The sequence below is a fragment of the Hippocampus bargibanti genome, linkage group LG09, assembly GCF_051943395.1.
Source record: "Hippocampus bargibanti isolate YZ-2025 linkage group LG09, ASM5194339v1, whole genome shotgun sequence".
In the NCBI taxonomy this organism is placed as follows: Eukaryota; Metazoa; Chordata; class Actinopteri; order Syngnathiformes; family Syngnathidae; genus Hippocampus; species Hippocampus bargibanti.
The window spans coordinates 14784824-14812793 of NC_142742.1; the positions used below are offsets into that span (position 1 = coordinate 14784824).

The window sequence follows — 27970 nt, forward strand, 5'->3', positions numbered from 1 at the left end:
CCAGAAGACAACTTGATTCAGCTTGCAATGATGAAACTGTGTATCAAAGACAAACATTAGTTTTGTGCTATTTTCTTCCAATGACTATGAAGACTTTGACTTTTGTTTTATTCAAAATATGTTTAATAAAAATGTTTACAGACAATTCACATACAAACCCCATTAAAAATAGACTGCATACAACTGATTTTTTTTCTGATATGTGACACAATGAGCTATTCGTAGCGGTGGTTTGACCCTTTTCCTCTGTATAAGTTTAAGTAATGTAAATAACAAGTATATGTGACATATTAGAGGGAAATAAAACGTTTTTTTTTTCATAAATACAATGCTTTAAATCAAATCTAATTTGCATCACACACTTGTCTTTTGATTTTTTAAGGCATAATTGTCTCTAGCACCAAAGAGTGTTTTGGTTTGTTAATCAGCCTTTTCCTCCATTTTGATAAGTAATGCCATTTACAACTCCTCCTCTTCTTTTCCTTTTGGCTTTTCCCTTCAGGGGTGGCCAAAGAGAATTAATGTCCATTTACAACTGATTTCTTCAATTCTATTCTCATAGATTGACTCTCAGCACGCGACTCTGCTTTCACTCCACTCGTTATGCCCATGGAACCAAGCGATGTCTTCCCTGTTTTCAGGCCCTTGGACATTGGGATGCGGGTCAGTCCTGTACGAGGGGCCTGGGAATCGTGCCCACACTGTTTAACAATAGAGGGACAGAAAATCAGAAAAAAAGACAGAGAGAGAGAGAGTACAGTTTCTCAGGCAGGAGAATGAAAGCAGTTGGTAATTGATTGGAAACGAAGAGTAATTTGTTTTAAAAAAGAAAAAAAAAAGTGGAATTGAAAACTTCTAAACAGTTTAAATCACTAGACAGAAACAGAATGAAAATGCAAATATTTATTCATTCTTTCATTCACAATCCAGTTATCCGGGTATGGTTTCTGTGTGTTGTTATTGCTACAAGGCTGTTTTTTGTCAACCAGGGGGCACTGAGCCACGTGAATCTGTTTGTGAATGTAAACACTGTGAAACAAATATAAATTGCAGCATGCCTGTAGCAGGGTGGCAAACTGCCACATCATTAGCTCTGCCGTGCTGAGGCCAGCCCTTCGGGCCTTTTTTGTCACGCTAGTAATCTGAGTCACACAGAGGATATCATAAGGTCCACTGAAACAGCAACGCCATTTGGTTCTGAAGGTCTTCATTCCACACAGAAATACACACAAATAACATCTGAATGTTATTTACTGATCTGTATTTTTTACTAATTGTTTTTAATTCATAATGTTTGACTACTTTCCCCAGAATTCATCTTGTTTTTTTCTTTGAAATGATTTCAGGCGCAATACAGAACACAATTTCCATATGTTTGGAGGGCGAATATGTAAAGAAGGCCACTACGACACAAGGGTCTTTTGAAAAGCACATGAGCTTTGTTGTTATAAGCAGTTCAACAAGCCACAAGATGGTGACTACTTGCAGAAGATATTGATCTTTATTGAAACCATTGCTCATTTGAATGAGGTTTAAGGCAATCAAATGTTAATACTTGTCCGTTTTGCTAAATGACCACATCAGTGACTGTCATTCAAGGATTCATTACCGTTGTAAAGACAGAATATTTGATATGGCTTTTGCAGTATACTGTATATGTACAATATGTCACATTGTTCAGATGGTCATAATGTGTTTGAATGTACGTTTTTTTTTTTATCTTTGTTATTTAGCAGGCGAATTCCTGGTCTCTTGAAGGCAATGAACTGTTGGATTTAAATTCTGGGCTGTGAATTCAACCAAATTTGTATAGCAATACGTACATAGCTGTATAGTATATGTACCTTAAAGGACAACCGACATCAGTTTTTTGTTTATTAACTGACATCAGAAAAATGTTTTATAGCATCTAAAATACCCAACACACGCAGTATGACATCTCATCTCATCTCATTTTCCGTACCGCTTATTCCTCATTAGGGTCGCGGGGGTTGCTGGAGCCTATCTCAGCTGTCTTCGGGCACAAGGCGGAGGACACCCTGAATTGGTTGCCAGCCAGCCAATCGCAGGGCACACAAAGACATACAACAGTCACTCTCGCACTCACACCAATTTGGAGTGGTCAATCTGCCTGCCATGCATGTTTTTGGAGTGTGGGAGGAAACCGGAGGACCCGGAGAAAACCCACGCGGGTCCGGGGAGAACATGCAAACTCCACACAGGGAGGCCGGACCGGGACGCGAACCGGCGACCTCTGCACTGTGAAGTTGGTGTGCTAACCACTCGACTACTGGGCCGCCCTGCAGTATGATATTTTTATTCAAATGCAAAACACCAATAAAAATGACTTAAAGTGTCCAAAATCTGCAAGAAATTGAGCTGCGAATTGGACATTTTCAGAAAGTCCCGCCTCCAGTTCGTGACATCACGCCAAGACGTCTTGCATTACTGGAGAATCAAAACAATGGCTTCAGATTCATAGAATATGCTTTCTTGTTACACATCCAGCTATGAATATGATTCAAATAGTTCTGAAGAGGAAAGCATACGTTTGCAATCGATTAAGGAATTTATTCCGTTCCATTTTGAGGCAACATTGGGGGAAATGTATCACCCAAAAAGAGGCAGAAATTGGCGTCCAAGCTCCTCTGAGGAATTAATCAGCCCGTTTCCACAGGCTGATAAATTCCTTCCATGGAGCTTGGTCGCCCTCTTCTGGCGGCTTTTTGGTGAAACACGAGGTTTTCAGACCAAACAAGTACTGCAAAATACATTGACGTGATGGAAGGACTGCTACAATGTGTCTTTTTTTCGGTCGGTGGCGTTCCTTCAGTGACGTCACGTCCGGACTCGTCACCAACTCAAAAACAAGACTTTCTGAATATTCAGCGCGAGTCTTAAAACGTAAAATATAGCTACATGTGGTGGAATCTTTGTAAAATACGCTCAGTAGAAGTCATTTGAAGCCATTTTACAAATTATGGACACAACTTGTCCGGAGACGTCGGTTGTCCTTTAATGTATATCCGTATCAAAATACAGTATGAGGGACCCATGAATACAAGTGACTTTTTGTTCCATTTACTGTACAAAATGACTGCCGTGAATGAGGAATACAACCACCGGCATTGGGACCTTTGCATTCCACTGAATATCATTTTACTGTTCTGGTGTAATGAGTCTGAGAAAAACGTACCATGCTTTGCGTCGATCTGGTAGTGTTTGATGCAACTGGGGAAATCATAATGGAGCTCATCACTTTGTTCTGTGTGGTCCGGGTAGTGGTAATTTGGCGAGGGGATCGCAACACTGTCCCAGTTGACAAGGTGAGCTCTTTCCCCTCAGTTACAGTAGACACTGGCCTGACTACCATCTTTGGGGTCAGACTATTACCTAGATGAATATGGATCTTGTTGTCTTCAGTGGTGGTGATGATGCTTGTGTGATTGTGACCCTTCGTTACTGGTACTGGGACCATTTGCTTTTCAGGGGTAACCTTGAACACAGCCCGACCCATGGTCATCTCTTGGGGTTCAGGGGAATCAGAGGCGTCAGGCACTGCCGTGGTGCTAACTGACATGATGGTGATAGGAGACGTTGGCCTTCCTGACGCAGAAGAGCCAGCTTGGCTGCTATCTGGGGACTTGGCTCTAGAAATAGTTGTGATGGTTACTGGAGATTTGGTTCTTCCTGGACCCTGATGGCCGTTGGTGGACTTGCTCCTAACTGTTGCAGGGTGTGTTGGAATGATTGTAATTCTGGACTTTGGTTGTGATAGGTTTGCATTTTGTGGACCTGATGTTGAGAAAACATCCTCAGGTGCAGTGGTACTGATTTCAAGGGTCGCCGTATTGTTTTGGTGGTCTGGTGTCACTCGTATGCGTAGCGGCTGCCCTTGCTTGTGGGCCATTGTCACGTTTGGATTCCCACTTGTGGTCTCATGAGAGTTTGTGTCTTTCTTCCTCATCCAAGGAATCCAGGATTTCTTTATACTGAGATCACTTCCAGGGGGGCGTTCAATGCCACCTATCTTTACCATTGGCTTCTTCAAGCTCTTCTGCCTTAAATTGTTCATGATGTGATTCTCTTCTTGAACAGACTTCCTGATAAAACCAGCTGGGGTATCTTCCTCTGTTGGCCCAATGGACAATGCTTCTGTCTGTACTCCAGTTGATGTGACAGCAACGTCAACCATTCTCCTTCCATTCAAACTGGGCCTTAGTGCACGACTGTGACGCTTTGCAATCTCCAGTTCTTTGGTCAAATGGCGAACCTCAGTACCCATGCTCTTGGCTTTTTCTTCCTCTTCAAAAAATCGCTGCTGTAGGACGGAGTAATCGACTTGCAGTTGCGAAAGCTGGTCCTCCTTCAGCATCAGTTCATGTATCTTTTCCTTTAGAGCTACAACATCTGCCTGCATCTCTTTGGTCTTGGCCTCCTCTCTCTTGTATTGTTGCCGCAAGTTTTCCTCCTGGCTGTCCTCTTCTCCTTTCTCAATTGCTTTGTTCCGAGCGATCTGACTCCTCATGGCCTCAACTTGCTGGGAAAGTATATTGGCTTTGTCTTGTTCTGTTATGAACCTTTTCTCCAAAATGTCATATTGATCCTCAGTTTTGATTAGATCTCCTTCAACCACTTCAAGTTGTTTGAGGCGATTTCTTAGGTGCTCAATCTCAAAGGTTAGCTCTTGAATTTTATTGTCATCTCTTTTTAAAGCCTCAGGTGGTTTCCCTTGCTCGCATTTGATTGATTTGTTTGCAGGCAGTCTTTCTGCTTGCTCCAAAGCATCCAGTCTCTTTTTCATTTGGTTGACCTTTGAAAGCAGATCCTTTGTTTTATCAGTTTCATATGTGAGCTTGTTGTTAAGGTCCCTTTTTTCTGTCACCAAACTATCAACTTGTGTTTCCATTTCCGATTTCAACTTTAGGAGTTTTTTACTTTCTTCTATCAATTTTTCAGTTACCTCCATAACCTTACTCTGCTCATCTTTGACCATTTTACTTAAATCTTCTTTTTTCTTTTCATCTTCCGCCACTCTTTCCATCAAAGTCTTTCGTTCCTCCATTAAAGCTACAGTCAATGACTTTAGTTTACCTAATTCGTCATTGAGGGTAAGCTCAGACTTTTCTAACTTGAGTTCAGATGATTCAAGCTCTTTCATTCTGACCTTAAGCGTCACAACTTCCCCGGAGAGCTCTTTGGTCAGGCCCTTCTCTCTTTCTAATGCAGCGTACAACTGAGCAGATTCGATTTTACTGCTGTGAAAGGAACCTTCAAGTTTCTCCAACTCTATCATTCTCTTCTGGAGTTTGTCCACCTGGACCCGAATTTCTCTACTTTTGTTATTGTCCTCGTGTAGCTTTTTCCTGAGCTCCTTGCACTGATTTTCAGTTCGGGTGATCTCCTCATCGTTTCCTTCCATTTCCAGCACTCGCTTCTTTAAATTTTCTAACTCTGTAATTAAGTTAGAGTTTGCACAATTTTCTTTGCCAGTTATGCCCTCCATTTCCTGCAGTTCCTCTTCTGATTTCCTCAAGGCTTTGTTGCTCTCCTCTATCTCATCGACTGTACGCAAAAGCCCCTGAATTTTTGACTCGAGTTGACTGTTGAGGAGCTCTTGACTGGCAAGCTTAGTGTTCTGCTCTTCATGCTGCTGTGCGAATGTGACATTTTTTTCTTTCAGCTCTGCCTCTAAGGTCAGGACCTTGCAGGCATCTTCCTGAGCACGCTCCCTGGCTTTACTTAGTATCTTCCTCTGCTGCTCAAGCTGCTGGCTCAGTTCCTGGATTCGCTGAGTCTGTTGGTCCATTTGCTCCAGGTGTTGTTGGCGCTCATTGACCAACATCAGGGCAAAGGATTTTAATTTCACCAGCTCCTCTTGCACCTTGGCCAGGTGTTTAGAATGCTCCTTCTCCTTTTTTACCTGGTAGGCTTTTTCATTGTCAAGCAACCTCTTCAATCTAAAAGTGAGAATAGGAAAAATCAAAGTTGTGTAGTATTTAAGGATGTAATAAATCCAAGTTAATTGCCATGTTCTGCAATAATTACTGTAATACACAAATACAAATCATTTGTATTCAATAATATATTGTTTGAGCAGAGAACAGTCATCTTGGTAATGGTGGTAATTTCCCAACTAATTGTGAATATAACAACAGCATCAACAATAATCATAATGATAATAATACTTATTATTATTACTTTATTTTCATATTGTTCAGATTAGATTAGATTAGATCAGATTAGATTAAATAACATTTATTTGTCTCACAATGGAGAAATTCACAATTAAAAGCAGCAAAATTATGAAAGGAAGAGGAAAGAAACTAGCATACAATTTGATATACCTCAATCACAATCCACAGAAAGCGAGTAATTACTCAGGAAAAAAAAGTGCCAAAACCGTAGTTAAATCTTAGATCCAGGTCTCCCAAAGTACTTCCTTCCTCCCAAATTAGAATAAAGATGAACACACAAACTGGTGTTCTTTATCCTTTCGCCCTTTAGTCTTCTATCATCTACTTTCTTGTCCGCTAATGTTCATTCATGCTACTCCCCCAAAATACATGCAAAACAGAATGCATGATTGCACGTTGTCCCTCTGCACAACTACAAATATTGCACTAGCAAATATTGCATGACGTTTGCAATGCATAAAACACCAAATTACAGTCCTTAAACAACTATTCTATTCCAAATGAATTTCGTGTTTCAATGCATCATTAAATCTAAATGTAATCAGAAAAATAACATAATCAGAACTTACCACTGTTGTTCAATAAGCAACACACGGGCATAATTACTGTGATACCAAAATCCAATTTGGAAGTTGCTATGGTATAATTTTCCGCAAATGATCCTTTTTAACCTCTCAAGCATGCTTAAGTACCGTGAAAGATGAATTGCTACAGTGCGGATCCATCAGACCTCTGGTGCGCAGTGTTAGCTCATCCTTATAAGGCAGTAGTGTGTGTGTGTGTGTGTGTGTGTGTGTGTGTGTGTGTGTGTGTGTGTGTGTGTGTGTGTGTGTGTGTGTGTGTGTGTGTGTGTGCGTGCGCGCGCGCGCGTGTGCGTGTGTGTGTGCGCGCGCGTGCTCGTGTGCATGTCTACGTGTGCGTGTGTGCGTGCGCGTGTGTGTGCGTGTGCGAGTGGTCGTGTGCGTGTCCGCGTGCGCGTGTGCGTGTGCGTGTGCGTGTGCGTGTGTGTGTGTGTGTGTGTGTGTGTGTGCGTGTGTGTGTGTGTGTGTGTGTGTGTGTGTGTGTGTGTGTGTGTGTGTGTAAGAAATGAGAGAGACTGTGTGCTCTACTTTGGACTGTGGAAGGGGTGGGATTTTGGCCACAGAAGGAACGCTCTGCAAAACTCCCCCAATTTTCCTTTTTTTCCATGCAATACTGGCATGTTTGGGTGAAGGCCAGTCCAAACAATTTTCCAGACAGTTTAGGTCTTACTGCATAAAGCATCACAAAGTCTGTAATTCTTCATTCAAGTTCATTTGAGGATTTTCCCATTTTCTGACACTTAAAGGGAATACACTAAGGCAGTGGTGTCCAAATTACGGCCCGCGGGCCAACTGCGGCCCACAGTCCATTTTTAATTGGCCCGCAAGAAATTTTATAAACAGAATGGAATATGGCCCGCACTTCAAATTTTGCCCGCACTTCTAAGTTTTAACACCAGGGGGAGCTACTGTTGATCAAGGCAGTTGCTCCACCAAAAAGGCCAATCCCAGAAGAAATTTACCCGTTACTAAACATGAGAGAACCAAAGAAGCGAAAGGTAGAAAGTGAGTGCAGGAACGGTGGGAGAGTGAATATTTCTTCAAAGAATTCAAGGGGAAGTGTGTCTGTTTGATCTGCACTGAAACTGTGGCATTTATGAAAGAGTATAATGTACAATAAATCTACAGTGTTGATTTCGCTGCAGTAGTCATTTGTCATCATGGTGCACAATGCAACGTTTGCATTGCTTGCTACAAGCCACTAAGTCCCTTTCATAAGTCTCACGTACAGTTTACAGTCACGGTTTAATGTTGAATGATCTTTTTATGGCAGCCGATGACGGTTCACTCTCCATCCTCATCCTTCTCGACCTGACCTCAGCCTTTGACACCATTTCCCACCCTATCCTGCTCGACAGACTTTCCACCCTCGGCATCACACATACCTCACTCCGCTGGTTTCATTCCTATCTCTCTGATCGCTCACAATTCATCCAAATCAACTCGTTCACCTCACGGTCCGCTCCTGTGTCCTCTGGTGTGCCTCAAGGGTCTGTCCTGGGGCCACTTCTCTTTATTATCTACCTACTTCCTCTTGGCAATATTTTCCGTAAGTTTGGCATTCACTTTCTCTGCTTCGCGGATGACACCCAACTCTACCTCTCCAGCAAACCCGACGCCTCTCTTCCACCTTCATCCCTCTCACTTTGCCTCTCAGAAATTAAATCCTGGCTTTCCCATAACTTTCTCAAGCTTAACAGTGAAAAAACCGAACTTCTCCTTGTCGGTACCAAATCCACCCTTCACAAAACTAACAGTTTCTCTCTCACCATTGACAGTTCAACCGTGTCCCCCTCCCCTCAGGTCAAGAGCCTGGGTGTCATCCTCGATAGCTCACTATCTTTTCAGTCCCATATAAATAACATAACTCTGTCTGCTTATTTCCACCTCCGTAATATTAACCGTCTCCGTCCCTCGCTCACCCCTCACAACACTGCTATCCTTATCCACAGTCTCGTCACCTCCCGCATCGATTATTGCAACGCACTTCTCTTCGGTATCAATCAGAAATTTCTCCATAAACTCCAACTCGTCCAAAATTCTTCAGCCCGGATCATCACTAGAACCCCCTCCTTTCACCACATCACCCCTGTCCTCCAACAACTCCACTGGCTACCTGTTAAACATCGTATCGAATTCAAAATACAGTAAAGTCTCGTTATATCGATATTCAAGGGAGTCCGAAAAAATATCGATATAACCGGGACTATCGATATATCCGACCCTGTTTGCATGTAATTTTCTCCGTGTGTGCATAGAAATAGTATCGATATAACCGGGACTATCGATATATCCGATATCGATATAACGAGACTTTACTGTACTTCTGTTTACATTCAAAGCCACCCATAACCTTGCCCCTCCCTATCTTTCTGACCTGCTTCAAATCTCTGTTCCCTCTCGGTCCCTCAGATCCTCATCCTCCCTTCACCTCTATGTGCCCTCTGCCCGTCTCACCACGATGGGATGCAGAGCTTTCAGCCGCTCTGCTCCCAAACTCTGGAATTCTCTTCCACCCAACATCTGTAATATTGACTCCCTCCCTAATTTCAAGGCTCACCTCAAAACCCACTTGTTTAAAATTGCTTTCAATGTCTAGCTCTATCTGCTATTTTATTATGTATCATTTTACTTATGGTTTTATTGTTATGTGCTTTGTTTTATTGTTTTTATTGTAAAGTGTCCTTGGGTGTTTTGAAAGGCGCTTGAAATAAATAATAAATAAATAATAAATAATAATTATTATTATTAAATTTACGTTTTGTAGCGTCACATATGTTGTTAGCTTCTTTTGAATCTTTCTTCTGGGCTGAGGTTCTGTGCACCTATTTTGGAAAATGATATGCAAATGCACGACCTTAGAACGCTTGCGAAAGTCCGGAAGAAAGAAGCAGGCTTCTGATTGGCTGCCATGCTGAGTATGCAAATTTCATCTGCAGGTAGTCTATGTTTGTGTGCTCGGCGACGGTACACGTGTATTGTTTGCGCGTGAAGGCGAGGGCGTCTGAGAGGAGTTTGTTGAGCGCGCGGTCAGTACAAACCATCTATGATTTGGCGGAATTTAACACAAGTAGGTATTATTGAGCTTGAATATTTCGTTGTGTAATAATATGTTTTGAATGTTGAAAGTGATTCCATTTTTCAATAAATGTTGATTTCTTTAACTTTGCCCCTTCGATGTAAACTTATTAAAAACAGATACAATCGTGATAAATCACAGTGCATATGTTATTTTAATCTATTTCCATTTCTTCCTCCAAGTATCTGCGAAATAGTATGTAAACGCCATATGTTGCATATTCCTTCAGACAAATTTATTAACTGATCAGGGATATTTTTCACATTTGAAAGACAGTTAATAAATTGGGTTGGAGTGTACTTACTGTGCTATGAGGTTTGTACACACTACATTTAAAGGAGAACCGGCACCATTTTTTTTGTTTCCCACTGACATCAGAAAAACGTTTTATAGCATCTAAAATACCCAAAACAGGCAGGCTGATATTTTTAGTTAAATGAAAAACACCAATAAAAATGACTTCAAAATGAATCCGGAAATGGCCAGTAGCACCCCCTTGTTCGTGAGGTCACGCCAAGACGTCTTGCCTTGCTCGAGAATCAAAACAATGGCTTCAGATTCAGAGAAGATGCTTTCTTGTTACTCATGCTGTTATGAATATGATTCAGATAGTTCTGAAGAGGAAATCATAAATGTTTGCAATTGATTAAAGGAGTCCTCCCATATCAATTCGAGCCGTCAATGACAGCAATGTAGCATCCAGAAAATGCAGCAGATGGCGCCCAAGCTCCATTGGAAATGGGCTGATTTGTCAGCTGGGAATTTGTGTCAGCGAATATCAAATAGTTGTCTTGGTGCAACACACGATTCACCATCGTGTTATTTATGTGTTTTCCTTCTAATTTCGCTATCTACACGGATCAACACAAAGTTTTCAGACTAAACAAAGTACCACAAAATGCATTGTGTCGCTTTCTCGGTCAGGGGCGGTCCAAACGTGACGTCACATGGGGATCGTCATCAACTCGAAAACAAGACTTTATGAATATTCAGCGCAAGTCTTAAAACATAAACTATAGCTATATGCTGTGGAATCTTTGTAAAATACGCTCAGTCAAAGTAATTTGAAGTGATTTTACAAATTATGGACATAACTTGTCCGGAGGCGTCGGTTGTCCGTTAATGCTTTAGGTTTATCGATGAGAAGGTTTCTTCAGCCGTCGTCTGTACAAATTTGAAGGTTTTGGACGTTTCGCCTCCTATCCAAGAAGCTTCGTCCGGTGGGAGTGGGGGTGGGGTCGTTAGTCAGGAATGTAGGAACAATCAGTGGGGCCACAGGGAGTGGTACTCTGCTCCCCCCAACCTGAGAGTAGGGACCTATCATAGCTGTGTCCGGCGCCGCCATGGCTGGACATTAGGGATATATGAATAGGTCCGATACGACCAGTCAGACTTTAGTTTGCTGACGAAGCCTCTTGGATAGGAGGCGAAACGTCCGAAACCTTCAACTTTGTACAGATGACGGCTGAAGAAACCTTCTCATCGATGGACCACTCCTGTACGACTGAGAGCTTACACAGACGTATTGCTTTAGGTTTAGTATTTCCGGCCCAAACATTCCCTCCAAATGCTCCTGGCCCGGCCCCTCTGTCAAATTTTAGAACCCAATGCGGCCCGCGAGTCAAAAAGTTTGCCCACCCCTGCACTAAGGAAACAGGAGTGATAGTTCACTGGAGTTCCCCTTGTGGACAAATTGGATTAGTGACGGTTTCCATGCCGTGAGCGAAACAGATACAGAACTTTTTTTGGGTGAAGACTCAGAAAGACAAAAAAAAATGATTATGACACTCCATTTGTATGAGTCTATGGTGATGCACAGGATTGGACTTTTATATATCCTGATAATCACATCGTTTCTGATGCAGCAACATCCAATTAGAAAATATTGACTGAAAATTATACAGCAAATTCATTTATATGGTGATTTTTTTTCTTACTCTCTTATTATTATTATTGAATTGTGAAAATTCTGAGGTAGTTTTTTTTCTTCGAACAGCTGCTTTCAAGCCACTTTCTTAATTACAAATTCGAAGCATGTGTTTGTTTTCACGTGATGGATGTCATGTTGCTCCACCAATATTATATATTAGTGTAAATTACAGATGGTAACATAGCTTTGTCAATTCATTTTCACAGACATTTTTGTGTGTTTAGAATGAACAAATCACTTTTACAGTTTAGTTATTGTTGTTGTTTTGTTCCTAAAACATGCATGGCAGGCTAATGAAACACTCTAAATTGTCCCTATGTGGTTATGTACAGTAAGTGAGAATGGTTATTCATCTGTGTGCCCTGCGACCAGTTCAGGTTATCCCCAGTCTACCGCCAGGATAATCTGATGGGATAATCTACATCATGTCCACGACCCTTGTAAGGATGACACGTGTCATCAAATGGAATATGTGACAAATCCCACATATTTGCCGTTTGATATCCACAAATTATGGCAAGGTACAAGCATATGCATAAAAAAGCACATCCACATAAAGATCACCTTGTTTAACTTCTTTTCTATTCTTTAGCCATACATGTCTAATGCCAGAACTAACTTTCATCTCTAAAGTGCAGCTGAGACTTCTGACATCTAAACAGTGACTTGGATCGACTGAAGTCACTACCACTTAAGCAAAGATCGCTTGTCACTGCCTCTTGACTGTAAGGTGAAGATTATTCTCTCGGATGTGCTTGCGATTCTCATTCATGCAAGCATTTGCTGCAGGGGAGACAGATTAAAAGGTCAACATAAATTATTTGCTTTGAGGAAATTGTTGATTTGGGACTCATTTTTCGTCTTCTGGTTGAAGACAACAGAGTTGTCCCTCTGGGGGCAAATCAAATTGTCACACATTAATTGCGTGGACATTATAAGTATTGCACACATTATTGTGAGTCCAAAAATGTCTCATGTGACCATCATGCTAGGATTTCACACTAATATCCATCAGATTAATGATAGCAATGTATACTTGTGGATATGATTGTTCAACTGTTGGAAGTATGTTTTATTGTTTTTATAATTTTGTTCCGTGAGTGGTTCTTTTTATTCTTCATAACTGCATTATATTACATTATACTATGTAATTAAGTGAAATACATAAAGTCTTGAAACAAGTTGTCTTGCCATCTTTTACAACTTCATGCACCGAATGCATATTCTTTTTTAACAGCCATTTTACAGTTGAATGAATGTGCTCATTATACATTTTGTAAAATCTGCAGCATATTTTAATGGCAATAGTTTGACCATGCACTTGTTAAACTAAAGCTCCATACCAATTCACGATACATTTTCAATACAGAATATGAACACATTTTCCGTGAGCAAAGAAACTGCCTATTACACCCCTTCATCTATTCTAGTGAGTAATTTAATTATCATTAACAGTGGCTCAGTTTGTTTTATTTGATCTTTGTGAGGCTCTCTATGTCCACATGATGGAATACCCGTGCTGTACGGTACCCCTCCCGCTGTCTCACACACCAGTTGCAGTTTCCCTCATGACCAAAAAGGGAAAGGTCACAAGCTTTGGGATGACATCATTCTAGGGGTGATGTAATCGACTCATGATTGTGTTTCTATTTTGTATAGCCCTTATTCCCTTCGAGGGAGAACCACACACCTTGCACATCTGAAGTTTCCACTCTGCTTACCTCTTCAGTAGTACTTTCTAACATTTTATACTATATATATATATATATAAAACCTTTATATATATATATATATAACCTTATATATATATATATATATATATATATATATATATATATATATATATATATATATATATATATATATTTATATATATATATATATATATTTATATATATTTGCTGCTGTGAAATGTAAATTTCTCCACTGTGAGACTAATAAAGGCATATCCAATCCAATCCAATCCAATCCAATATATATAATATATATATATATATAAAACCTTTATATATATATATATATACCTTATATATATATATATATATATATATATATATATATATATATATATATATATATATATATATATATATATATATATATATATATATATATATATATAAAACCTTTCCAAATATATAGAAATATCAAAGTTTTCCGAATATAAGGCACACCACATCGTAAGGCGCACCTATTTAAAATCACATTGTCTGTGTAGCTTTATCTCTTGTTTCTATTCATAATTGTATTGTATTTATTATCGTATCTGTTTTTTTTTCTCTATGTTTGGCTGTGACTGTAAAGTGTCCTTGAGAGCTTTGAAAGGCGCTTGAAAATAAAATGTATTATTAGTATTTTTATTATAAGAGTAGAGGCTGAGGTTACGCACTACTTCTACAGGGAAAAATGGAGTCGGTGCCTGCTGACATTGTTTGCGAGACCTGTTGTGGCTCAATATTACCTGACATATAAAGCGCACCTGCATATGTTTTGAAGAAAATCAGGGCTTTTGGGTGCGCCTTCTACACCGGAAAAATATGGTATATAAAATGTGTCTTTCCTCACCTTTCTCTCTCTTGCTCAAGGAGATTGGTAAAGTCATCACTTTTGTTCATGTAATCGACATGTTTGCGCTTCTCACTGTCCAGCTCATGGACAGTGTGACGGTGGCACTTTTCAGCAAGCAGCAATTGTCCCAGCATCCGACTGTAGGTTTCCCTATGCTTCTCCTGCAGGCGTTCCAGCTGCAAAAGAGCATGATTAACTAGGCACAAGATGTGCTCGTTTAAAAAGATGTGACAATCAATTCTGCAACAATTTGCTGTAACTGACCTCAATCATCGGCTTTTGGTAGACACTGTGGAAGTGTGGTGGGGTGTCGGTAATGAGGCAATCCCTCTGCAGGGCCTGGAGGGCCGAGCTACCTGCTCCTCGGGTGTTTACTGATACACTGGCTACTTGAGGAGTTTGGTTGGATTTTAGCATGCCAATAATATCTTCTCTTGCCTGCAGGCACACATATAAAAAGAGTACTGCAACAAGGAGTGCATACAAAAATATCACAGCAGGAAATGATAAAATTATTTTGGCTTGCTGTAATTTGGTATTTCTCTCATAAAGAATGGGTTTACTATTATTATTATTATTATTATTATTATTATAACTCTACAACTAGGTAAAATTGAAATAAACTTTTTTTTCTGATGAAAGAAGAGAGCTGCATTGAATGTTTATGTAGTCTAAACTCAATATTCTGTAGGTCCTGCAATTTGAGTCAAAATGAGAAAAACCCTGGCACTGGAGTGGTCACACATTTGCACATCGTCTGGCAGGGAATGGGTTAAGCTTGGGGAAGAATTATCCTTAACCACAAGGGGGTGGTCTCGATCAACTTCGGTCGGAGATTTGTGTATTATATATTTCCACTCACACTCTATGATGTGTATCTGAAATTGACTGTGTGCTCCTTTGCTCACAGGCAAATTATGTACAGATATGGAATAAAAGTAACCTAAATGAATTATTTTTCCAGTGAAATGCTGTCTGCGGGTTAGATAGGATCTCAAAGACCCACCTGAATCTCCCCTTCCATGATCCCCAGCAGTTTGAGCAGATCCTGTTGAGACAGGTTCATGACAGCAGCACCTTCTTTTTCTCCAGTCGTAGAGTCCATCTGTGTCTGCTCTTTGTCAAATATCACCTCCATGTTATCTTCACCGTCATGATGCTGAACTTTGCCCTTCATATTTGTCACAGCAATACACACATCCTGCTCACAGCTGATGTCCTGGTCATCCTGTGCAACCCCGAGCACCACATCGTTTGGCAGTGCCAACTCACTGCTTTTGGATCTCATCTCCCTCCTGGGCCAAAGATGGAAAAAAGACAGGTACAGTAATACGACATGACGATGAATTAGAGTTTATGCAAATACGCCCTTCCATTTTTCCCTTTTTTTGCTTGGGTTGTGCTCTATCCAATCAGTTTTTGACGCTGTATATATGCCCAAAATTGTCCACTATCAATTGTGGGGATAGTCATGCACATTCATATTCACACCTATGAGAAAGTTCAAATCGTCAGTGACACGAACGTGAATGTTTTTGCAATGCATAAGGATGCTGGCATACTTAAAGATGATGTGCTCACCACTTGGTCATCATGCCGCCAATATGAAAGTCCTTATCAGACATCAATCAACATACACAGCTTTTTTCTAAGGCTGATTTTGCATCATTAATGAAGTTATACTAGATGCAGTATGACTCTTAGCATGATAGAGAGTGTCTGTATGAAAACTGTGACTCACCTGTATAGTGGGTTCGTTCTTCAACACACACGGTGGTTCATCCAAATGGGAGTGTGTGTGTTTTTTTCTCTTGTATGCATGCATTTGTGTTTCTAATCTCGACCTGTCCTTGAGACTAGTAATATTCTTTCGAACTCTCAATTGGATGTTGAAGCACCAAGAAAGCTTCATCAGACAATGCAGAATTTCTGAGCATGTATTTCAAAATGTGACACACATGCAAATATCTTCAAAAGCACAGTATTGCAACTGGGGATGCAGTGCTGAATGGTAAATAGAGAACAATATGTCTGAGGACTGATGGAATTGCATTTACAAATATACGCATCGGCAAGTGCTTTTCTGTTAAAGATTCTGACTCGGGAGAAACCGAGAAAGTTTTGCTGCTTGGCAGAAGAATACAAGATATTCTGTCATACAGTATATCTCTCAGTTCAAAGGGAAAAGATCAAGAACCAGGACAAAATCACAATTGATATGCATGCCTCATCCTACTTCTGGGGGTGCTATACTTGGTTAATTTCATTACTTGCTACAGGTAAGTACGTAACTAATTTTTGGGGTCCCGTACAGGGCCTAAAAGTGTCGGAATCACAGACTGATGTTAATTATATTCTGACCATGAATTCATAATTCCAAATTGTTTTTTAGCTTCCTTTCATTGCTTTTCCCCTGTTGCGCTGCTTCCAGATGTGTGTTTTTGTAATGTAAGCATTTAAACAATCATATTTCAACCAATATTGACTCAATACAGTTTCATATATCAAATGGGCTTTTTCTACTTGCCTTATGTACAGTTCTTTATGAAATATTTTTGCACAGTTATACATTTCAGTCCTCTGACATTTCTATGATGCTGAGAATACTTTGTTTTTATCTTTTCACCTCCACATCCCCTTTGAAATTGCTGCTGCGGATTGCAAATGTCCCCATTGTGGGACTATTAAAGGCTTTCTGATTCTGATTTGTTACCAGGGTCAGAAATCTGCCCGTACGCCTTCAAAGTCAGTTCTGTGGGCCCTGTCGCATTAAATGTGTTGTCAATGACTCCGTTGCCTAAACTAATGTTTGTTGTTTTAACCAATCAGATTTCAAGTTGGTGAGGCGCAGGGCCTGCTCGCAAACCTGGGCAACGTCAGAGGTTTTGCAAACGATAATTGGCTCGTTACCAGTCATTCATAGTATGACTAGCCCAAGAGCATACTGGCCAGAGCTAGCACACTGAATCGGTAGCGAGCTGCATAAGCAAATATATTGTGTTGATTTTATAGCAGTTTTGTCAACCCACAATGGCTGAAGGAGGAGAAGAAATAGATTTACAGTAGTTGGTGATTTACTGTTAATGCCAATTTCAAGACGGACTTTTCAAGAAAAAATGGACATCATTAAGAAAGGCATTTCCTGGCTAATGGTACCCTCTAGTGGACTTATAGTAAATCACATCACACTTTTTTCAGTCTGGATTGATTCAGAAGTAGCACGACTGAAGGCCTAGCGATGAAAATCCACAACCCACCACTGTTTGAATGAGACAGCACAAATGTCCTGACAGTTTAAAAGCTTGTTCGACTCAGCAGTAGTAATGAAGCATGTGTGATGCTGTGAATAGTGGTGACACGATAGGGAGTTCAGAGATTTATTTTTAAATAGTGGACTAATGCAATGATAACCCCTACACTACTATAGTACAGTATCTGTTGCTCTCATGTTGGAGGGCCACTCCCAAGGGCCAACTGACACCATTTTTTTGTTTCCTAAATGACATCAGAAAAACATTTTATAGCATCTAAAATACCCAAAACACACAGGCTGATATTTTTAGTCAAATGCAAAACACCAATAAGAATGAGTTAAAGTGTCCCAAAACTACTTCAAAATGACCCCAGAAATTGCAAGTTTCAGAAGGTCCCGCCCCTTGTTCGTGATGTCACGGCAGGTCATCTTCGCCTTGCTCTCGAATCAAAACAATGGCTTCAGATTCGGAGATGATTCTTTCTTGTTACTCTGTAACTCTGATCATCCAGTTATGAATATGATTCAAATAGTTCTGAAGAGGAAATAATAAATGTTTGCAATCGATTAAAGAAGTACTTGCATATCAATTTGAGCCATCAGAATTCCAATGTAGCGTCCCAGAAAATGCACAAGATGGCGCCCAAGCTCGGTTGGATATGGGCTGATTTGTATGCGGGGAATTTGTTTCAACTCATATCAAATAGTAGTCTTGGTGCAACACACTACGATTCACCATTGTGTTATGTATGTGTCTCATCTCTCATCTCATCTTCCGTACCGCTTATTCCTCATTAGGGTCGCGGGGGTTGCTGGAGCCTATCTCAGCTGTCTTCGGGCACGAGGCGGGGGTTTTGGTTGCCAGCCAATTGCAGGGCACACAAAGACGTACAACAGTCACTCTCACACTCACACCTAGGGACAATTTGGAGTGGTCAATCTGCCTGCCATGCATGTTTTTGGAGTGTGGGAGGAAACCGGAGGACCCGGAGAAAACCCACGCGGGTTCGGGGAGAACATGCAAGTTATTTATGTGTTTTCCTTCTAATTTCGCCATCAATACGGATCAGCACGAAGTATTCAGACCAAACAAAGTACCCAAAATGCATTGTGTATCGCTTTCTCGGTCATGGGCGTTCCCGACGTGACGTCATGTCAGGCATCGTCATCAGCTCGAAAACATTCACTCAGCGCGAGTCTCAAAACGTAAAATATAGCTATATGCTGTGGAATCTTTGTAAAACACGCTCAGTAGAAGTCATTTGAAGTGATTTTACAAATTATGGACACAACTTGTCCGGAGGCGTTGGTTGTCCTTTAATGGTTCAACAGAGCATGATGAATATGGTGAATATAACGGTATTTCTGAATGCTTTGTGTGTTTACCACAATTTTCTTCCTTCACATTAAGAGCTCTACTTTTTCTGTTCAATGCAAATACGTCTAATGTAAAGCACTATGTGCATGGGTGTTTGGTGTATGCGGTCCTTTGCGGCCTCCCAAGTGGGCTGATCAAAAATTGCACCCCCGGCTTGTCCATCATTTAAGTTGCCTGTACCTGATTCAGATGTTTCAATGCACACTTATCATAATTAGGAATGTAATACGGTGACATCCACCACACATGTCAGTGGAAAAATCAGTCACCAAAATCGTGCTATTTTTAGCTGGTCTAATTTCTGTCACCAAACATTCAGGTGGGCTGGTGTCATGTAAAAGAAAATGCGCTCGCTCTGCCGGAACGCCAACCATGGTGCAGTGTGGTCTGTCAAATTCCCAAACATGGTAAAATACACTTGCCCTGGAATATAAATGAAATGTGCACCCTGCGCACACATGCACATGTCTGAAAACAAACCCCCTTATAAGGTCCGTTTGAACAGAAATGTTAAGTTTGATGACAATTTTTTCTTTGACAAGTCTTCATTAGGGTCACCTAAAAATGTCACGAAATTGCCACTACTTCAATGCCTTTCCTGTTTGAACCACCTTGCCTGGTCATTGACACCTTAAACGTATCAAATTCTCCTCAGCAACAAATGGAGATTCCAAAGTCACGTGCCCCACATTCCAGTCTGGCATGAAACACTCCCAGTTGTCTTAATAGAGAATAAAAAGACAATTAGGTCAGACAATTAGGCTTTAGTCAATTTAAGATCTTTTGGTCATGACCAAACTACTTATCCCACACATTCATAACATTACTGATTGTTTGACATCATACATGATGAAGTGTAATATCATACGGGAGAGCCAGAGAGGCCACAAACAAAGCTTAAATTTAAAATGGGAACTTAAATGCAACTCATGGCAAGTCCAGCTGTCACGTTAGACAGACTAAGAAGTATTTATAGTGCCTCATTCCAAAGAAGAAAAAAAAACTATAAAGTATGTCAGTGGTCAGTGGGTGGATACCACCAATGGTTGCTACATGACTTTTATCTTTGGTCTAAATTTGGTCGCCGTTCTTTTTTTTTTCTTTAACTCAAAGTATCAAATATAAAAACCAGTTTCAATCGAGGGGTGAGTAAATAGAGACTGCATGCATAAGGTATTGTAAACAATTAACATGAACATGCTCATTTTTGTTGTTGTGGTATTTCTTTTATTGGAGAGGAAAATATAGATTCGGTAGTCAGTTGTCAGCTTTCAGAGGTAAACCAACTTCCTGTTAAACACAATCCTCCTTTTATCTGAAAAGGCTATAAAGCTGTTAAATGGAACAATACTATATATTTGCTTTCATTTCTGGCATAACAGTTAGGTATTCCAAAACCATGTTTTTCTCTCAGTCAGCCTTGGGTACAGTGATAATTTTTCCATCCATCCATCCATCCATCCATCCATCCATCCATCCATCCATCCATCCATCCATCCATCCATAAATTATAGATTTTCCTTGAACTTGAATTCAATAATTTTGAGTCTTTGATTAACTTGCCCTTCATATTTCTGGAATGTTGGTAAAAGCTGGAGTACCCCACCACAGGGAGGGTCTTTGGCTGGCAACCAGTTCAGGATGTTCCCTGTCTACTGCCCGAAGACGGCTGGGATAGGGTCCAGCACCCAGCCACGACCCTTGTGAGGACAAGCAGATCAGAAAATGGATGGATGGATGGCTGTCGTTCTTTCTCTAAAACAGACACTAATGCTTAAACCACATCCATCAGGAAGGTATTAGGAAAAAAAAATCAGTCCTGGGATTTTGTGCTGACGGCGGCCATCAATTGCCGAAAAATAACTGTAAAAAGCTCAGGGGTTCATTTCAACTTAAAATGAGAGACAAAACCAGCCAAGATTTTCACATTTGATGTTTGATTCTGTGTCTGCTGTCAAGTAGGCATTTCAAATCAGTCCAACTCTTAATGAAAACTTGGCTAGCCTGTTCCTGTTCAGCGGTACAAAGCAGTAGTATGTTCTACCATATTGAGGGACAGGACCTTCCAGTGTAGATGACCAGTGACCTTACAGGCCAGATTTTATGTAACTGCCGTGTTGTAGGAAAATTCTCATTTGGTATGCAAGCTGTTCAAGTTGCAAATATAATTCATATAAATCACTTTAAAATGCCAAATGTCTGCGTATATTTTTATTTATTTACCAAACTGTATAATTATTGGAATTGGAATTATTGCATTAAGAATGTGAATGAGATCACAAACATTGAACATTTGCCTTCAGTCCTATCAATGTTTATGAGTCCTTGCAGCCATCATGCATATGAGCTAGTGCAGCCGATTTACTGCATGACTCACCTTCATCAAGGAGGAATCATGATCTCAGAAAATATGAATCCAGCCAGTACTCTTAAGCGAGCCAATGTCAATGATCGAGACGTAACCTTGGACATTATTATTTTTATTTTTTTTTAATACAGCGGCGCATATTGTTGTTTCTGTTTGGACCTGCATGAAAATAATAATTCCAGTAATTAATTTGACTCTGTCGAAAGCAAATTTCACAATCTTTCGCAATCTTAACGTTAATGTTCTTTGAGAACTTTCTGTCAAAATACATTAAGGATAAAGGAGTACAATAGACTTAATATCCTTTTCTTATTAGAGCTCAAATCGTTGAGTTTTGCCGAGCGGACAGTTCTGTACTGAATATGCTGAGAACGACCAGACCAGGCTAGAGAACCAAGCCAGCGGAAACTCAGTGTTTCCAACATAACTGCTGTCACTATGTTCATTTACTCTGCTGACAATCCTGTTCCTGCTAATAATGAGTGGTACTGTGCATATGAACACTAACAGGGAAACACCTCAATGGGGAACAGAAAGAGACTGTAACACCATACATGAGGCCGATCGGATTCAAAGTCGCACTGTATGCTTTTGAGAAAATGGAATGCTGTTAGGTGTGCCTTATGTTGTGGAGAATGTGGTCATCAATTTGTTTTGAAGAGCTAAGAAAATGACAAACGGCTTTCACAATGCCCCTTTTCTGCTTGGCAATATGGCTCATCTTTTATCATCTTTCAAAGGTCACGTGATGAAATTCAGAAAACAGATGAGACATGATTGGTCTTTACCTGAGCCCTGAGCAACTGTGATGCACTGTATTCCTTTGAGATTTTCACGTTAAAAACATGATTTCACCATTGATAGGTCATATGACAAAGAGTGGACAAGAAACAAATTGAGTATCTGCAATAAAATTGTGGCATCATTTACATGGCGATGGAGGAAGAAATTTAGAAATATCAGCCAGATTTACAGCCTAATTGTTGGTCCTACTTAGATCTGGTTCGGGGCTGCCACAAAAATGGACAAAATCCGACTTCAGCAGACACTTAGGGCGGCGGAAAAAATCATTGGCACAACCCTACCCACTCTTGAGGACTTGCACACTGCAAGAATCCAAACAAGGGCACGGACAATCCTACTGGACCCTCCGCACCCTGCCCACCACCTTTTCCAGCTACTCCTCTCAGGCAGGCGCTACCGATCCATGCGCACCAAATCCAGCAGACATTTAAACAGCTTCTTCCCCCAAGCCATTAACTCTTCAAACAGTAACCCAAATAGAACTGTATAGTGTAGCAGTGTTTTGATGATTGTACGAGTGCAACGTTTTTGACCGGAAACAAATTCCTTGTATGTTCGTCATAATTGGCAATAAAGATGATTCTGATCTGATCTGTTCATGCACAGTATTTTTCTGAACTCGTTTTTGCAGATGCTCTGACTGGTTGAATTCCGTGTTCAGAAGTGATGATATTGAGCATGTATTGTCAGTGTGACTACATTCTGAACAAACAGACTGAAGTGGATACTGCAGTCCGTCACAGTTTATTCCATGACCTTCAGTGACCTCCATGTTGCACTTAATATGTACATTTTTTCCCATCACATACAGTTCATATGGTGTACCTTGCCTCTCACTTAAAATCAGCTGGCAAAGACGAATGAAATACGCAAACTAGTATTTTCCCACTAATAGTGTCCCCTGCGGCATTCCACAAATTATCGAATGTCATCGCGACTCCATTATGTAATCGACTTCCTCCAGCACAATTTTGATCCTTTCCGGGTAGATACAGGGTGCAACTAGTTATCAGTGTGCTTGCAAAGATGCGCAAACCTCCAGTTGTCGGATTTAGAAAATCATTTGACATTATTAGGAACCATTGAGCGGCTAATCCAATATTATTAGTCAGTGCGTTTTACCACTTCGCCATTCCGGATCAAATTATATGGAGAAGATATTAAATGTTCGTTGAGCTTCAAGGGCTTTTATTTAAAACAAAAAAAACACACACAAAAACAAAGTGAGTTATGAATACCATCTTGTGATCTGTGAAACATCCAAATGTTTCTAAACTGCATTTTTGGAATTCAACTGCAGTGGCTATTTGTCTAACTGCTGCACATGTGTCTGCGACAGGTGTTGATGAAACCTGACAGACTGAGAGAGTAGACGCCGATAGTGCCGGCAGTTTTATTGGATACTTCAGTTCATGCGCCGACCCATTCATGACACCGATATCTTTGTCAATGTCAAGCCATTTCTGATATGGAAAGATAACTATTTTGCTGTTTCTTGTATTTGTTATTAAGTAAAATACCTGTCAACCCTGGCTGATAGCTGCTATTTGAAATGATAAAAAAAACCGCTAACACAAGCGGAAATGCAGACAGCTCACCGCACATGCTTTTATCAATCCGACCATACGCAGCGATAAAAAGAAATATACAATTGAGGTTTACTTTTGCTGGTTTGATATGACAATAACAGTCGTTGGCTACCAGCAGTTTAGACCAACTGGATTTGAGCCAAAATGGTCTTTGTAAGATCGGTTCTCAATTTTTTCCCAGATAAAAGTTGTACACCGAAATGATTACAAAAAATGTGTATCAACAAAACTACATCATGCCTCTTGAAAGCTATGTGTGATGCAATCAAGCTGTACAGTATGTGGAATGCCAAGTGAGTGAATCAATCCTTAGCTACAGCAGGTATCTTGCGTCAACAAGCATGAAGTTGAAATAATGAAAAATGAATACAACGAATAATGAATGCAGTACGATTTTAAAAATTTCATCACAAAAGGGCATGCATCAGATCAAGTTCCCATAGTACTGTAAATGTGTCAAGAACTACGAAAAGCAGAGCACATTCTTCCCAGCTTTAGTCAAAGTCAAAGTCAAAGTCAGCTTTATTGTCAAATATGCTAATATGCATGACATACAGCACAGATGAAATTAATGTCCTCTCGGACCCAGCGTGCAAGACATGCAAGGCACTTATAACGTGGCTAAAAAAGACATACAATTGACAACAAACAATACATGTAATTTCTGTATGTAAAGTGAGGTAGTGTCGTCTGGAAAGTGAGGCAGTGACATATGTAAAGTGAGGTAGTGACATATGTAAAGTGAGGAAGTGACGTGACTCAATCACGGGGCACGTATCAAACTTTATTTAAAGTTGTAATTCTCACAGCAGAGCTTTATTCGTTATTTTGTGTGTTGGAGTTTAGAAAGTCAATAATAACCACAACAAGTGGAGCAGCTGGAGCTCTGGTGCAGCCGTCACAACCTGGAGCTGAACACGCTCAAGACAGTTGAGATGATGGTGGACTTCAGGAAACATCCATCACCACAGCTACCCCTCACACTATCCAACTGCCTGGTGTCAACCGTTGAGACCTTCAAGTTCCTGGGAATCACAGTCTCCCAGGACATGAAGTGGGAGGTCAACACCAACTCTATCCTGAAAAAGGCCCAACAGAGAATGTACTTCCTGAGGCTGCTAAAGAAGCATGGCCTGCCACAGGAGGTGCTGCAAACATTTCTACACGGCTGTCATCGAATCCATCCTGTGTTCTTCCATCACCGTTTGGTTCGGGGCCGCCACAAAAATGGACAAAATCCGACTTCAACGGACAGTTAGGACGGCGGAAAAAATCATTGGCACTGCCCTACCCACTCTCGAGGACTTGCACACTGCAAGAATCCAAACTAGGGCGCGGAAAATCCTACTGGACCCTCCGCACCCTGCCCACCACCTTTTCCAGCTACTCCCCTCAGGCAGGCGCTACCGATCCATGCGCACCAAATCCAGCAGACATTTAAACAGCTTCTTCCCCCAAGCCATTAACTCTTTGAACTCTTTCAACAGTAGCCAAAATGGAACTGTATAGTGCCACTTAGCAGTTTTTTTGACAACGATACTAGTGCAGCGTGTTCTACCGGAAACAAATTCCTTGTGTGTCCTACATACTTGGCAATAAAGATGATTCTGATTCTGATTCTGAAAAACCAGAAACACTTTACAAGACTATAAACGCGTTGTGAATGTCAGTCAGAATAAGTGGCCCAATGTCCTCCATCGCCTCGACATGGTCTTTTTCTGGAGCAGATATAAAAAACAAACAAAAGAACCTCATTTTCAATATCTTTTTGGCTTATTTAATACGTTGTCTTCCATCCGCCCTTCCATTTTCTACAAATCAGAGTGTTCAGGATTGCATAGTGTTGTAGTGTTTCGCGGTTGCCTTTGTGAGAAAGATGGACCACACTCTGGACTGATCATCACTCAATCACGGGGCACGTATCAAATCAGACAATCATTCACAATCACATCGCCTGTATGAACGTCAGATGAGTGTTTTAAAAAGATTATTTTTTTGTATGCTATCATTATAGTAGGTTTCATAAATAAAAGATGTCATATCAGGTATTTTACTTTTTTAAAAAGGGTATACCAGTAATGTTTTTTCAAATGTTTCAGTCACGTCCTTAGTCTTGCTTAGTTACAATAAATTAGGAAACTTTACCTCTAACAGTTCAAATAATGAACTAAATCTTGTAAAACATGTACTGTAACATTAGAAAGATTGAAAGTCACTCTTATTCTTTTCCCCACCAATAATTGCACTAGATTCAGGAACAAATGTTTTTAAAGTGGCCAAAATGCACGCAGAGTGAGCTAAAATAAGCACAAAGCAATATTCATGGGCATTCCGGGTTGAGTGAACGCTGGCCGTATGGCTGCCGCTGCTCACCTGCAGAAAAATATCATGTGACTGTAAAGTGTCCTTGAGAGTTTTGAAAGGCGCTTATAAATGAAATGTATTATTATTATTATTATTATTATTATTATTATTATTATTATTATTTGGCGGTAGTCGAGTGGTTAGCACACCGGCTTCACAGTGCAGAGGTCGCCGGTTCGCGTCCCGGTCCGGCCTCCCTGTGTGGAGTTTGCATGTTCTCCCCGCACCCGCGTGGGTTTTCTCCGGGTCCTCCGGTTTCCTCCCACACTCCAAAAACATGCATGGCAGGCAGATTGACCACTCCAAATTGTCCCTAGGCGTGAGTGTGAGAGTGACTGTTGTACGTCTTTGTGTGCCCTGCAATTGGCTGGCAACCAATTCAGGGTGTCCCCCGCCTAATGCCTGAAGACAGCTGGGATAAGCTCCAGCAACCCCCGCGACCCTAATGAGGAATAAGCAGTACGGAAGATGAGATGAGATTATTATTATTATTATTATTATTATTATTATTATTATTATTATTATTATTATTATTATTCCATTGCCACTGGTTCTCTTTGTGTCATAGATACCACATCAGCTATAGGGGGTACGATGCCACAAGGTCAAGAATGAGTATCAGGAAAAATAAAGTTGTGCACGGCTTCTTGCAACTTGACCAAATATATCTGATTATGGAATTCAATGCTGGCAATGTGGAATATTTCAGGTTTACTTTTTGGTATATTGTTGTGGTATAGTATACCATATCCACTATGATGACACTTGGATTGAGGGTCGCGGCTGAGCCCAAGTGTGTCCTCCAACAGGATGATGACCTCATGCCGATGAAATGGAATTTATTTTCACATTATTATAGCACGTACGCTGGAGGAAATGTGGTGTGTGTTTTTCTATCGTCAATCAGTCAAGCGGGAAACACAACCCTTTTGCTTTTTCTTTGTTTGCTGCAAAGTAGAAGATGATTTAAGCAGTCTCACATTTAAGGCAGTAAAAGTCCAGTGTCATGAAAGTAAATGACGTCACTAGTCCTCATAGTTAAGGTGGACTGTTCAGTGGTTTTAAGGCGGCGAACTCCTTTTTACACTTGTCTGACAATTCAAATTGTTTAAATGTGAGATGTGTGACGTACGTCTTCAAAACAACTCACCTTCCAGTTCAACTTCGATTCTTTGTCATTGAAGTTAAGAGAGACCATTTGCCTCGTTTTAATATTGACAGTGGTTAACTTTTACACTTTTTTTCTTATCAGTTTGCAAATGATCCTGTGAATATCAATAGTCCTTATATGACTTCACTCTCATGACTCTGTGCTGTCATCCTTCGATGTCAGTTGGGTTTCTGCCCACATGCAAACACTAACTCAATGGTCACATTCATGTATTACGATGAAATGTATTTCACCCAAGATATTTTATTCATGACTAACTACTCGTCATTTACAACAACAATGGTGAAACTCTAGTGGTACAGTCATGAGTGAACAATTTGTGAGAAATCTAAATGAGCATCTCATTGAAAGGAAACTTTGTTCTTTCATAGAGTAAAAAGTATACTTGGCTGACTTAAATCAGGGCTACGGCTGACAACCTCCTAACAGTCTTTTTCAATCTGACAGGAGGACCAAAACAGTTTGTTCAGCACAAATAAAGGGGGGAAATTAGTTACCTGTCGTGTTGTCAACCAGGTTTAGTTGGTGGTGGCCTCTCGTTTGTAATCCTGGTAATGTAGGCAAGTTAAGCATCCACAAATATCCACTTGTGATATTCTGTGGTCGTACTGGCATTTCAGCAGTGCGAAGAACAATCCCCTTGCTCCGTTCATGAGAAGAAAGTTATAATGGAGCGCTGAATCTTCCC

At 40.5% G+C, this 27970-nt stretch overlaps 1 protein-coding gene across 4 annotated transcripts; it reads right to left on the minus strand.

Annotated features, from left to right (window-relative positions):
• Positions 1 to 5: 5 nt before the first annotated feature.
• Positions 6 to 27963, minus strand: LOC148893759 (filamin-A-interacting protein 1-like). Of its 4 annotated transcripts, XM_089004225.1 has the most exons (7): positions 27780 to 27963; positions 15554 to 15650; positions 15362 to 15466; positions 14620 to 14793; positions 14353 to 14531; positions 3197 to 5960; positions 6 to 701 (listed from the first exon to the last, which is right to left on the minus strand). In XM_089004225.1, the coding sequence occupies exons 2-7, from the start codon at positions 15641 to 15643 to the stop codon at positions 519 to 521; spliced, it is 3495 nt and encodes a 1164-aa protein (XP_088860351.1). In that variant the 5' UTR covers positions 15644 to 15650; positions 27780 to 27963; the 3' UTR covers positions 6 to 518. The 4 variants fall into 4 exon arrangements, with proteins under 4 accessions (XP_088860351.1, XP_088860350.1, XP_088860353.1 ...); XM_089004224.1 differs by having other exon boundaries at positions 15362 to 15650; XM_089004227.1 differs by lacking the exon at positions 27780 to 27963 and having other exon boundaries at positions 15362 to 15471; positions 15554 to 15620.
• Between the last annotated feature and the right edge of the window lie 7 nt (positions 27964 to 27970).